The sequence below is a fragment of the Coffea eugenioides genome, chromosome 5, assembly GCF_003713205.1.
Source record: "Coffea eugenioides isolate CCC68of chromosome 5, Ceug_1.0, whole genome shotgun sequence".
Taxonomy (NCBI): domain Eukaryota; kingdom Viridiplantae; phylum Streptophyta; class Magnoliopsida; order Gentianales; family Rubiaceae; genus Coffea; species Coffea eugenioides.
Window position 1 is genome coordinate 36490043 of NC_040039.1, and position 14606 is coordinate 36504648.

Genomic DNA, 14606 nt, shown 5'->3' on the forward strand with positions numbered 1-14606 from the left:
TTTATGTATTTATTTACACTATTAGAAATTCAAGACAAACCAAATAGCATGAAAAAATAATATATACTTGTGACAATGAAAAGCATATGTAACTTGCAATTTGGCTATTTAAACAAACATTAGTAAATTAGAACTTCAAATTACTTAATGTTTAAAATTATATACCAAATAGAAAAATGTTTTAGTATTTTTATTTACTTTAATTATGTATAATTGACTAAACATTATGTTCTTGCAATCTAGTTATTTGTTACTATTTTCTTAAAAGTAATTTTTAATTTTTAATTTTTAATTCTAAATTCTAAATCTATTAATTTAAATACAATATATGCATACCTAACATGAACGTTGTTATATCATTGACATTGTAATCACTATTACTTCTAATAATGATAAATAAAAAAAGGTAGAAAGAAATAAAGAATAAGTTTAAGAAGAATAAAAATAATATACAACTAATAATAGAAAAGAGAAGAAAGTAGTTGATTTTATATGAGAGCAGGGAAAAACTTAAAGAAAATGGACAAGTAAAAAACGGAGAAGAAAGAAATTTAAAAAAAAAAGATTAACATATAAGGGACACTTTTGTCCTAAAATGTCAGGTAGGAGGGTAAAGTGCCTCTTTATTCAATTTAGGAAGGTAAAGTGTAACTGAAGATAAAGTTCAATGGATCCATTCTTATTTACTAAAACATCAAAATTTCTGAGCTATGAAATCAAGTCCTTCATCTTCTCAAAATCGGCGGAAATTGTTGAAGTTGGGAACAATTGCCCAATAAGTGTATCACGATGATTGATAGGAATGTTAAAGATACTCAATTTTGCTATGGTTATTGGCATCCCAAAGTCCACTGTTGCTGGTGTATTCAGGTCTTCTATCACACAATAGAGTGTAATATTCATCGTTACACACTCTAACATGTTGACACCTATCTTACGGACACTTGTTAAGATATACTTTAGGTGTTAGATTTTTGAAAAGATAATATTCATTAAAAAATATATAAATGTAAATGGAGGTAACAATTCTTAGTATGTGTATATACATTATAGAATGAATGAAATTTAGATATATTTATGAGTGCCTATTGGACATCCGATAGAAAAATTCTTATCCAATTATACCTCTAACAAAGTTGAACTTTTAGAAAGGGCACATGTCAATGCATCAGGACGTATATACACGCTTGTTACACATTAGTATGGACAAGAATACTCATGATTGAAATTATTGAAATTATAGAAACAACTTCTGCAGCAAGTCACTTATGGTTTCTTCTAATTGTTTCCTACTGCTAAAAATAGCACATTCCGTATCCACCATCTTTCCTTAACAACGTGATTGGAATATCTTTGGATGATTTGATAGGGCTAAGGGTGCCCGACTCAATTTGGGCACTTGATCTGAAAAAAATTGAGATTTTTGAAGGCCTAGATCTAGTTGGGCACCTCCAGCCTGGTTAGGACCGTCCATTACACGGCACTAGCAACCGCACCAAACCCTATTGAAGAATTTTTTTGCTTTTTTTTTTTTTTTAAAAAAAAAAGTTTGATAAATCTTGTATAAATTTAAAAATGGAACTGGCCGATTAATGTTGGCTATATAATGCTACTAGTGGCTTGAATTGGCAAACTAAAAGTGAATCAGTGGCTTGAATTAGCAGCTAAAAGTGGAAGGGTGAAAACTCTTTCCCCAAAATGTGAAAATATAGCTTCCAATCACCTTGGAGATGAAATTTTGGAAACTCATCAACAAATTATCACAATAAAATGGAAATTGATCAAACAATAAAACGTCTTTCCATTGTTATTAGAGATAATACCACTTCTGCACTTACAAAACTCAAAAAATAACATTTGTCATCTAATTTGCTGAAGTAGATATAAAAGAAGTGAAATTCAAGAGCAATTTTTCTTTTAATCTTATACACATTCTACTTAGGTAATATGTTAGCATAGTCTTTTTTTTTTTTTTTTTTTTTTTAAGGGCCAATGAAAAAGAAGGGCCAGTTTTTTTCTTTATTTGTTTTCCTTCTCCAGAAAAATGCATATCCTAAAAATTTCGGAGTATATATAGTCATGGGCCTCTCATTGCAACGCATATTTATGCCTACAAGTGCAACTTGTATTTTGATATTGCCCATCGTCAAATGACATATTATCTTTGCAAAAAAAAAAACCTCAAGAGTGATTTATACGTAATCAAGACTCAAATTGTATAGTCCGCAATAAAAAGTAACACATAATGAAACAACCACTCCGAGAAGAAGATAATTGCATCAAACATCATCTCATGGCCACCCCATAAATTTTAAGTACGAGGGAAATGAAAATTTTTGCAAAATGTGAGGGATGCATTGTGTATTTAGCTTTATAAAAAAGTGAGGCATGCATACAAACATACAAAATTGATTCAAACCAGAAAGAAAGATAAATTTCAATACGTCTATTTAAAGGAAAAATTATTTATTCAAAAGACTCCCTATTCAATATCCATTCCAAAAAAATTCTTTGATTAAGAATCCAAGATTGATGCAGAAAAAGCAATACTTGAACATGATTCATTATATTGTCTTTGATTATATAAACCTTCAACATTTGTGTATTATTTGTGGAACTAGTATCATGTTATTGTCTGTTATTTTGGTCAAGTCGAGAAGGATGTAATTTTTCTAAAATTTTGCTTTCAGCCGGTCAAGCTCAATCGGCATTGGTTTTAATGCTTTACTGATTGTGTTCATTGGCAGTGAAAGGAAAATAATAAGGAAGAAGGCAGAAAATACAAAGGCAGTTTAACCTAAATCGAATGGGTTTATTCGCTTAATCATAAACAATAAGGAAAATTTGAATTATTTACTCCCTAAGTTTGTTAATCCCAAATCGTACTCTTTTTTTTTTTTGGGGTTAAAAAGGGTACAAATTAAGCATATGTTTATATCTTTTGATAGAAATGAAATTATGGAATCCCGGATCACGGACATGGGACCTCTCTGGCTCTAATTGATCTGTTGTGTAATGAGTCTAACATTAGGTGTATACAAGTACAACTTTGACTTTTGTACGGAGTTGATGCAAACTCGGGATTACATCGTCAAGGATTAAAAGTCTATGGTTCTAATTTTTATCCCTCTAACCTCTGCTCGCTTCTTAAATTCTACTCTCTTTTCTGTTAATTTTTTTTAAAGAAATTCATGATTACACTAAAATTATAATAATTTATATAACTGGACAATTCAAAATTCAAGCATTTTTTGGAATCAAACAAGCTCTGGAAACTTCTTGTTCTTTCCTATTTGTCCTAGGCTATTAATTTTCTACTAAATAAAAAAAAAAAACCAATTAAGAAACCAACAATTCTCTAATTTTCGGATGCCGTATGAGGTTTGAAGCATACTTACTTTCAAAAATTGCAGTCTTTTGTTGTGGAATTACTACACATAGGTTATTTTGAAATCAAGAAACATATAGAAACTGCACTTTTTAGCAGTAAGAGCATGTAGTTTCTATAGAACGTACGTCCTAGCTCCAAAATCCAATCAAGAAAGTTTGGAAACAACTTCTACAACAAGTCACCTATGGTATCTATAAACTGTTTTCTACTGCTAAAAAAAAGCAGATGCCCCACTGGGCATCTTTCCTTGAACAACGTTCAAATGCTGAAACCATCGAATACGGTAGCTTCTATCGCTTGCTCTTCTCCAGAGCGCATATAAACATGCATGCAGTCGAGCAATAACATCAACAACACATATCCGCATGCCAATGGGTAGGGTATGGGTTGAATCCCTTTGATCCAAATCCAGATCCATTTAATTTAGTTAGACCCAGACCCAAACTCAGATCTTTTTTGGATCTAAAAAAGTAAATCCATACTCAAACCTTTATGGATTTGGGCATCCAATGAGCATCCATGGGTATTTTTTGAAAGTAAAAATGTATTTAAAATATATAGAGTTCATAAATAATATAAATACCATCCAATTTTTGTTTTCAAATAATAAAATTAACATTCAACAAGTTGAATGCAATATTGTGAATTCAAAGAAAGAATTATTATTGACTACTTCTATATATTTTTAAACATTCAACTGCATCCACATCCAATATTTTATTTATTTGCCTTTACCTTTTCTCCTTTTCTTGAAAAAGTTTGTATCAATTACAATGATAACTAGGACTAGTTTTTAAAAAAAGAAAACAACCATAACATATATAAATATTTAGTCTTATTAAAAAAAATGTAATTTTGTACCTCTTTTTCTTATTTAAACTTCAATGTTGTGTAGATGTCTCGCAATCCAGTACTAAAATAGTGAATGAAATAATAGTAATTTGACTAAGAACCGATGACAAATAAATAATAGAATAAGAAAATTTATAAACACTTACTCATTTTTTTTATTCAATCCAATCATCAGTAATCACTAATGTTTCAACCATATCTAGAAGCAATTTGGCACGAGTCTCATCAATCACCCAACCACCAATACTAAATGCAGATTCTAGTGCCATAAAATCTTACTGTATTTGATCCAATAGCCATAAAATATTATATTATTTTATAAATTTACTAATATATATATTATTTAATTAAATAAATATGGGTCTAGGTAAGATTTGGTATAGATCTAGATTTGGATATGAATTCTAGAAAACTAGACCCTACCCAGACCCACGACTCTCTCATAGAGTCTAGGTTTGAGTAGGGCTGGATTTGAGAAATTAAATCCAAATCCTATCCAAATATATTGAGTCTGGGTTGGATCTGGATAAGACCCGACCTATTGACATGCCTAAACTCATAGATGAAGAAATCTTGGCGAATTTCACAATTGTCTCAGTTATGGAAGAGACATCGCAAGACTAAGTATGATCCCGTGATGGGGACCATGCATAGCGGTTGCGAGTACCATGAACGGAAACAAAAGGAAAAGAGGGAAAAGCACCCTGCAAAGAATCACACCAATTACTCTGATCCAGACACATACTTGAAGCATTCCAAACCTGAGACCTATGACTCTGGCTATGAATCAATTTCCCAGTCCTCCCAATCCCATGATCAGCAATGATTCTGCAGCATCAGGGTTCTTGTACATCTCAAATTTAGGATTCTAATAATAGTTAATGTGTGCTGGATAAAAGAAACACTTGAATATATATGTTGGAGAGAAGAAATAAATAATTCACAATATTATTATATCTCTCAACACAATTGAAGAAATTCACACCACAATAAAATATTATAAGACTCTCGTAGTCTCTTTTAAAAAAACACTCTAAATAATATTCTATTTATAATCTCCTAGAGTTGTTGGAAAGAAACCACCCCATAAGAAATTAACAAATAAAACTCAAATTCCTAAATAATACAAGTACTAAAAATCTAACACCAATAAAACTAGTAAATAAATAAATATAAACTTTTAGACTTGGTTTTTTTTTTTTTTTGCCAACAGTTCTACGCAAGAGCTTGCACCTCAGAGGTATGTACAGTGGACGCCTGAGCCGAAGCCAGAGCTGGAGCCGGTGCCGGAGGTGAGATCATACCGGGATACAGCATATTATAGTCAGAGTTTTGATCGTAAACAGTGGGACGCTGATGCTGCAGCAGAGTTCTGGGGATATATAACGCGGCAATGAGATGGTCTTCAAGCAATTTTCTTGATCTTGGAGGAGAAGTCATACCAGTAGTAATTTCTTTTAAGTTGATTATTAATAATTATAAGTTTTTGTTAGGGAAAATTTCGTTTTCGCCAACGTTATTTTTAGGGTCCGTTTGTTTCGGGTGAAAATATTTTCCAGAAAAATATTTTCCTAATTTCCCGTGTTTGGTTGCACAAAAGTTACTGAAAACATTTTCTTATGCAAAATATTTTCACTCATCTTATGGAAAACAACTTCCCTTCCAAACTTACTGAAGTTGTTTTCCGAAATGCATGCATCACGCCTGTAGTATGTTTCAAACTTACTGAAAACATCTTGTAGTATGTTCTTTTTTTTTTTTAGTGTAAACAGGAGGACTCGAACCCAAGACCTCTTCCTTACACTCCCTCTCCCGTACCACCCAACCCTCCCCCTAGTATATTCAAAATAAAAAAAAAACCTCATCCTGCTCATCCTATGCTAGTAATTAATTATATATAATAGGGACATTCTTTTCTAGAAAAACTTCCAACAGTAAAAGTGCAAGATATATGTTATAATAAACATTGTATGTGATTGATATTTGACACTAAATGGCCAGCAATTTGTTTATTGCTTAAGGAGATATTTTTTATTCATATATACATTTCTCCAAGATTTTTTAAAGTTAAACAATGAAATAAATTTTCTTATTTTACATGGGAAGAAGTATATAGTTATAATGTGTAGAAAGTAAAGATAGAGATAAAAGTGAAAATATTTCAAAAGTTAAACAAACACCAAAAAAATGAAGTAAGAAAATATTTTCAATAAGCTAACCAAATACCTGAAAATGATGAAAGGGAAATGATTTTCATGAAAAATTACTTCCACGGAAAATATTTTCCCAAGAAAAATATTTTACTTCCAACCAAACAGACCCTTAGTGTTCACTAGTTTCTGTTACTCATAGTCTAGTACTTTAGCATCATGCAATTTGAATCTTATTAAAGTAGGTACGGATTCTTTGTGTTCCTTCAAGTATATAAATTTAATGGTTTTTCTTTTTTCTTTCTTTCTTTTTTTTTTTTTTGGGATAATCTATCATTGGACGATGGACAATCTTAAAATTCAAGCTGCAGTTGTAAGTGCAAATATGCATTTTGACTTGATTGACCATTTGTAATTTGTTCTCTTATTTTGGTACATCGAACAACATATCATTTACAAACTTAAGTTCCCTTTGCAATAAATTGGATGTACTTTTGCATTCTTTTATTATTGATGCTTCTTTGAGCGGGGAGAGTATAGAAATTTTGCCTTTCTTTTTTCTTGGCTTTTCTTTCGAAGATATGATCGTTCACAATTTCACAATTTGATCCAAGTTTTTGGGTTGGTTGAAAATGAAAATATATATAATAGTATTGAATCGGATTAAACGCACCAACCCCTTCCCCACCCAAAGTTGGCTTGAGGTCTTTTGTTACACTTTTTCATGTTACATCTTATTACGTAACTTTTTAAAGTGATAACTATCTCATGAAAAGAAATTTTAAAACTTAGAGTGTTATTTTCTTTGCCCCCCAAAGTTGCAGGCTACTATCCCAACTTTTTTTTGTTTGCACTTCATGGATAAAAGGGCTAAAGCAATAGTTCCAATAATGTCAAAATTCAATCACTTGCTTAATCCCAATCTATCAAGGAAATTAATGAAAAGAATATTCTTTTTAACCCCTTGCATGATATTACATGATACTTTTGACAACAATGCCTTTGCTATCTAATGACTTTTTTTGTTGGTTGTCCTTGCTCTTTTTCCTTTTTTTTTTAAAAAAAAAAAAATCTCTTCTTCTTCCTTTTCCTTTTTTTTCTCTTTCCCTTTTTTCTCCCTTCTCTCATGCTACAAGGCACTTTTTTCTATTATTATTTGTACGATTAAAATAAATCTTTAATTTGCTTGGCAAAATACTCTGTGTTTGTATATTCAATAATGCATGTAATCTCAAAAGTATTGTAATGTCAAACGAATTGTGTATTAGCAAACCAGAACTTAAAGAACAAGATGGGTAGACTTATGTTGAGGCATTCTTGATAGCCCTCAACATAGTAGTTGCCTTCTCCATCTTTTCACCTTGAATTTGTTTAGATGATTGACTTTAGCTAGACTCTTTGTATCTGGTTCTATATCTATAGTTCAATTTCTGCTTTCCAAAAAGAGTACGCAGATTCAAAAGAAGAAGAAGAAGAAGAGTAAGTTGAAGAAGAATAGATGGCGCATAGGCCAAATTCTTTGTGGTTTACGGCTTTCCTTTGTCTACTAATCACCCTTATAATCCTAAACTAGGCTCCTTAAACAGTACAACTATTTGTTCCAGACTCCACCTTCCTTTTCTTTGTGGTTTTTGGCTTTCCTTGTCTACTTATCACCCTTAAATGCTCCAGACTCCACCTTTACTCACTGTTGTTTATGACATTTCGAACAGTAACAAGTAAAGATCCCTCGAGCTTTTCTTGGAGTGTCAATATCATTGGCCTTCTAAATATCCTTTATGGTTATTCTTCTATGCCTGATGATTTTCTAGACTGCAGAGCATTCTCTTATGGGCATAATCCACCACTGTCCAATTGTGGTTCGGGTTTGACTCCAATTTCCAGAAACATGCATTTTTACCCAATTCTACTGTGGATACGGGCACAAAGTTACAGAGGAATTTGACATGTCAGGTATTGGAATGATATCCTGCCACATCCTCCAAGCTTCTACATCAAATTCACCAAGTTAAATGACACATATGTATCATGGAAATTTCAATGGGATCTGGACTGCCAATTTCCTAAAATCAATCAGAAGGGCCGACCATCCGATCACGCACACACACACACACACACAAAATATAATTTTTTTCCCCATTTTATGACTGTTGGGTTGGTCAGATGTACAATCTGAAAAAGATATCAAAGGGGGACACCACACAAGTAGAAGCAAGCAAATGACAGTGTATGAATCTTCAAAGCCCTAACAACATGAAGTTAACCATGTTTTATTCAAAGTGCTTTCTAGCACTGATATTTCAGCTAGCATACTCAGCAAAAACCATACACATCAGCTGTTCAGCATTCATCAAAATAGAAAAGTGCTTAATACAGACCAACCACTTGACTAAGTTACAACTGTATCTGCAAATTGAAAACCATTAAGCATCTAATACATATAACTACTCACAACATGTTTACAATTTAAACAAAACAGATGCCAAGCTGAACCAGGTGCCTTTCCTTTTCCTATCCTTCATCTCTTGCACATTGATCAACCAGGTATTCACTCCCCAAGAGCAATCTTGCATGCCTTTGAACATCTTGGGAACATTAATAATCTCCTCAACATGGAAAATGGCCACTTTTCTGGAGTTTTAGTGGTTACAAACTGAAAACTCATTAATTCCAGTAATGCTCCATGCTGCAACAGATACTCTACCACGTTGAACTGAGTTTCAGAGTCAACAAAATCAAAGATATCTACGTTCCTCAACTTCTGAGCCAAACACAAAGGCTTGACCTCAAATAAATCGGACACAATGCCTTGAGGCTCAAATTCACCTATAGAAGCCTACAAGTGGGGGCAGGGACGGATGGGATTTTACAATAAGAAGTCTTGAGTTTCATGATCGTCATAATTGAAATAGCAACTCTGTGCCAGAACCTTTAGTTTGTTGTTCTACTTACCATACCAAGAGTCAACTGTTCAAGATTAGGTGTTCCATCAAGTAATCTGGGAAGTATGCGGAACTCATCTTCAGAAAATGGCGAAAGATCCAAATGAGTCAAACACTGGAGTTTACTCAAGGAACCAGAAGCCACTAGTTTCTTCATGCAATTAAAGATAAATCATCAAAATGATGTGATACTAGAAAATGCAAATGCAAAGTAGTTCCTCAATGCAAAAAAAAAATTACTAAAGTTTAATTTACCTTAAAACAACTCCCGCTAATGGCCAGGAAGCTAACGTTATACAATTCATTAATTAACTTCGAGGAGATTTCTAAATCATCACTCAACAACTCTGCACTGGCCAGAGACTTCAAGTTTTTCACTACATGTTCTGCTGAAGAAGTGTGAAGCATCAAATATTCAAGATTCGGGTTAGATATAATAATTGTTGCAATATCATAGTTGTCCCTTAATGTCAAGCTTTTAAGGGAAGGAATGGAAAGATCAAGAACTTCAAGATTTTCTAGGTCGCAATCAGTCAACTTCAAATCCTCGAGCAATGGACAGCCAAGCAAGAACTTTGACATGTGATAATTGTCAGCAAGAAATGTCATATACACCAAATGCAGGATTTTAAGATTTGGTAAGAAAACCTGCTCTGGAACCTTGACAGAAAAGCCACGAAGCTTCAAACTTGATAACCTTTCATGTCTGAAGATTTCGCCAGTAAGGTGATCTCCGGCAGGATGTTTGACATGAATATCAAGTTCTTGAACATTACGGCACAATGCAGCACAAATCCAATCATTAATAATCCAATACTCATATGTATTTGAGCACCTAAGGTAAAACGTGACTATGTTAGCACTGTTTCGTAGAGAAAACAACCTATTCGTAAATCTTATGAAGCCATTAGAGGTTTTCTCAGAGCATTTTCTTCGTGCAGCTTCCGTAGGCAAGTAGTCGTCTAGATCAATCTTAGGCACAGACCTGTAAAGATATTTCCATCTAGTGGACAAAAGAGAAGTAACCACAGCATTCTTTGTGGGTAGAAAGGATAGTATGTGGCAAAGTATAGCATCTGGTAAAGCACTTAGCCCGTCTTTGATCCCTGTTTGACGAGGTTTTGACTTTTTAGCAGCCATGCATGAAATCTTTGGAATGACTTCTTATAGCAAGAACATCAGACAAGCCTAGAATACAGAATCATTTCTCAGAAACCAATTAGTGTAACAAAATGAGCGAACAAGTAAATTCCTCACGCATAATCAGTTTGTCAATTGAACATCCTCATGCACTAATATAACTCAAGTATATCCCAATTCCCAATATACAAGATACACATTCAACGGATGTAGAACACACAGATCCTACAGACCAACCCCAAACAACACTGATCAAGAACATAAACAGAGTGTGAAATTCGATTCTTGGGACACAAACTTAAGTAACCAAACCAAGAAAAAAGAACCCTTTCACCAAAACCATTTCAGCCTACAACCTTGTTCCTTTCAAGAATTCACATTGGCACTCCTACATTTGTTAAATTCACTCTCCAATCCCCATGACTTTTCCAGTCAGCTGAAAAGATAAAAATACCCCATTTTTCACTGTATTTACTATCACTATGATTTCTTTCCGACTCAAAATAAGAACCAAAAGAGAGGATTCTGTGACTTTTCAACTAAAAAACGTCATTTAACTACTATGAGAGTGCTACTATCACTCTTATCGTACAAAAGTATATATCAAAAATCCTCAATTTGTGAAAAGTGTTCGCAGATGTGCCCAATACGGAACTCAAAAATAGCCCAAATTTAAGTTCTTATTGCAATTACAGCATAATCAACATACCTAGCAACATCGAAACAGGTCACGAAACAGAGGAAGAAAAAAGAACCTACTAAAACAGCAATTAAACAATATAAAATGCAAGAAAACAAAAATTTACCAACTGCACAATTGAGCTAAAGATATAAAAGTTAAAAGGGAAGCAATGAAAATTACCACCTGAGATTTTGGGTAAATTTGTTTTGAGAATTCAACCAGGTTCGGTTCAACCACTGGAGAGAATTGCTGGAGACAGGGCTTTACAGTTTTCAAGAAGTATTAAGTTCGCCATTGATTCAAGATGAAATGGATGGTTCAGATTTAAATCTGGAAACCCGTGATCTAAACTGTTTATTTATGCCACTTTGCCCCCCTCTTCTTTCAATTGTAGAACTTAACCCCTTCTAGTGTTCAATTTGTTGCAAATATACCCCTATTCGTAAGTTATTAAGCAAAATACTGGAGAAAGGGGTCCTGCCACTAGTGCCAAACTTTGATTAACATCTTGTTTCTCTTGCTTCATTGAAGATTGAAGAACTAAAAGAGAAAAGTGAATTTGTTTTTCCTAGCATTCGAGGGTTGTTGAGGTTGACTTTTGATTATGATTCGAGATAATTTATTACGTTTAGCTATTAAAATTGATGCACATATGGTTTTTTTGGATAGATTGGTTTAGCAGACATTGCAATTTCTTGAAAGTTATTAAGGTAATTGGTATTTGTTTCCCTCCACAACGTATTTAGTAGAATACATGATGGGTATAATATGAGATATTACACGTATGCATATTGTATGAAATTGTTTTTTCAAATGTATGATTAAAAGTTGGGCGTAAAAATATGTGTTCGGAAAAATTACACATATAAGTTCATATGAAAACAGTATAAACATATTTGAGAGCTATGGAATAAAAAATATGGATAAATTTACTATAATTTTCAAAGACTATGCCACATGTGTACAATTTTAAAGTTTTTTTTTTATGTATGGGGCGTTAAATAAGGAAGTTTTTTTTAACATGTATTGTACGAACATGTATTATACGAGTATAATTAGATTATTTACTAACTACGCTCAACGAGAGTCAAGGAAAAAAAGGAAAGGAAAAAGAAAAAAGAAAGTAGAATTTAAGAGAAGGTCCACTAAGTTATTGAGGCAATTGTTAATTACGTGAATAAGTCTTAATTGAATTGAAAATTGCTTGAGCAATCCTTCTTGCTAACTTTATTAAGACTGTTTGTTTTTTTTTTCTTTTTTTAGTATAAGTAAAAAGTCTCAAACATGAGACCTCTCACCTATGCTCTTTCTTCTCATATTATCCAACTCATCCCTCCCCTAATGCTCAGATGTATGCTAATACTGTTGAATCCTCGTATGTATGCTAAGCATATCAAGTTCATGGTACATTGTTTGTTATCTAAAAAAGAAACTTTTATTTAAAAATATTTGTGATACAATTAAGACTATGTTAATATAAATATCTAAAACTTTGTTTTATCACTGCTTTTGGTAATTTGCTTTGAAAGTAGCAAATGAACTAGTACTATAATACGATAGGAAAAAGAGTGAGGCCCCTCTTAGCAAGTGCTAATTAAAAAAATCTAACAAGAAATTGATCAATCCATAGCTAATTAGGGGCTAAAACTCATATGACTTTTCTTTCTCGTGTAAATTAAGATAGATAATCTCATCTTATTCCACTTAGATAAGATAAATTGGTAGGCGAGGTTCCTGATTTCAGGTCCAAGAGTCAATAAAACAACTGGATAACATGCTAGAGGCTTTTCTAAGATGTACTTGTGGGCAATCAAAGCTCAAGCTTGGAACTTCAACATCCATATATAAAGTGGAAATCTGAACGTCCGCTAATACAGCATCCAATCTAATTCAGCTGTTGCTCAGAAACAGTGTGTGAGATTAGATTAATGGACACAAAACTGAATTAGCAAAATCATAAAAAAAAACCCCTTTTTAAATTGGGAATAACACATCTAAAAACCAACGGAGGGCACGAGAATAATAAGCCCAATTGAAGCAAGAGTCAACAAATGCAGAATTCAAATGATGAAACTTAGGGCAAAGAAGCAGAAAGTCTTTGTGCAATTACAACCATAACATGTACCAATTGAATAACAAATTAAAAGTAGAAAATCCTCTTGAAAATGCAAATCAAATCATGTAAAATAGAATCAAAGGAATCACGAAATTTGAAATGTAGAATTCAAGCAAATTGAGTCATATAAACAGATGTTTTTTCTTTTATTCTTTGAGCAACATCTAAATCGATGTTAGGCATTAAAGACATTTCCGTCTGGTTAATAAATAAAAAAGAAGTTACGCAAGCTTTATGGGCAGAAAAGAATAGAATTATAAAATTCAATTTTATTTTTTGACAAGTACTTGGCTTTGGTTGTTGTTCCAATACTTGATACACACACGATCAATTTGTATTCAAGCTACAGCAATGCATGTACATCAAGCAACACAAGTAATTGTTTGGCATAATCTTCAGCTTAAATTATTTGGGCAGTCAAATATTGAAATTTGTATTGGATCAGGAATGCCAATTTTATCAAATGATTGACAAGGGACAGCCAATGTTTTTCTCCTTCCCCAATGTACTTTGGATGATTGTTGGGTTGGTCACACGTTTATTAATGTTTAATAAGAAATCCTTAAAATAATGGCACCATGAAACTAATAAACTCTGGTTCAATTTGCTTGCCAGCAGTAAAATTTCAACCAGTATACTCAGTAGAAAAGTATTTGCATCAGCAGTGCAACATTCATCTAACAAGAGCATTTGTTATAGACCAATTGACGAAGTTAAAATCACTAATCTGTAAAACCAAATTTATTTATTAAGCATCAAATCCATAATATTGGAAGACCAAATAACATGGTTGCAATTTGCACAAGCCATTCACCAAACTGAACAAGGTACCTTTGCTTCCTCGATCCTTCAATTCTTGTACATTGTTCAAATAGGTTTTCGCTCAACAAGATCAATCTTGCCAGGTCTTTGAGCATCTTGGAAACGTTACTAAGCTCCTCAATCTGGACAATGGCCAGTCTTGAGTAGGCTCTTTACTGTCTGAAGACCTAAAACTCATTAATTATCGTAAAACTCCGTGCTGCAGCAGATAATCCACCACAGTGAACTGAATTTCAGAGCCAGAGAAATCAACAATTTCTACTTTCCTTGACTTCTGAGCCAAACAAAAAGGTTTAATCTCAAACAAATCCGACACAATGCCACAAGGATCATCTTTATCAGTCTCACACCATCATCGTTCAAAGTCGCGGTCACGGTCCTGATTGTTCCATATCGATCTCGGCATATCGATCGCAGTCTCGGTGAGAACCGCAAATTTTTAAAATATTTAATATTCTAAAAATTGTAAAAAAATGATAATAAAAAATAATTAAAAATTAGTAAAAATAAT

The 14606-nt window shown here is 33.0% G+C and overlaps 1 protein-coding gene across 2 annotated transcripts; it reads right to left on the reverse strand.

Annotated features, from left to right (window-relative positions):
• Window positions 1-8647: 8647 nt before the first annotated feature.
• LOC113769950 (F-box/LRR-repeat protein At4g14096-like) lies at window positions 8648-11425 on the reverse strand. 2 transcript variants are annotated; one of them, XM_027314295.1, is made up of 4 exons: window positions 11341-11425; window positions 9591-10523; window positions 9346-9486; window positions 8648-9229 (listed from the first exon to the last, which is right to left on the reverse strand). In XM_027314295.1, exons 2-4 carry the CDS (start codon window positions 10473-10475, stop codon window positions 8942-8944), a joined length of 1314 nt encoding a protein of 437 aa, XP_027170096.1. In that variant the 5' UTR covers window positions 10476-10523; window positions 11341-11425; the 3' UTR covers window positions 8648-8941. The 2 variants fall into 2 exon arrangements, with proteins under 2 accessions (XP_027170096.1, XP_027170095.1); XM_027314294.1 differs by having other exon boundaries at window positions 11338-11425.
• Window positions 11426-14606: the final 3181 nt, after the last annotated feature.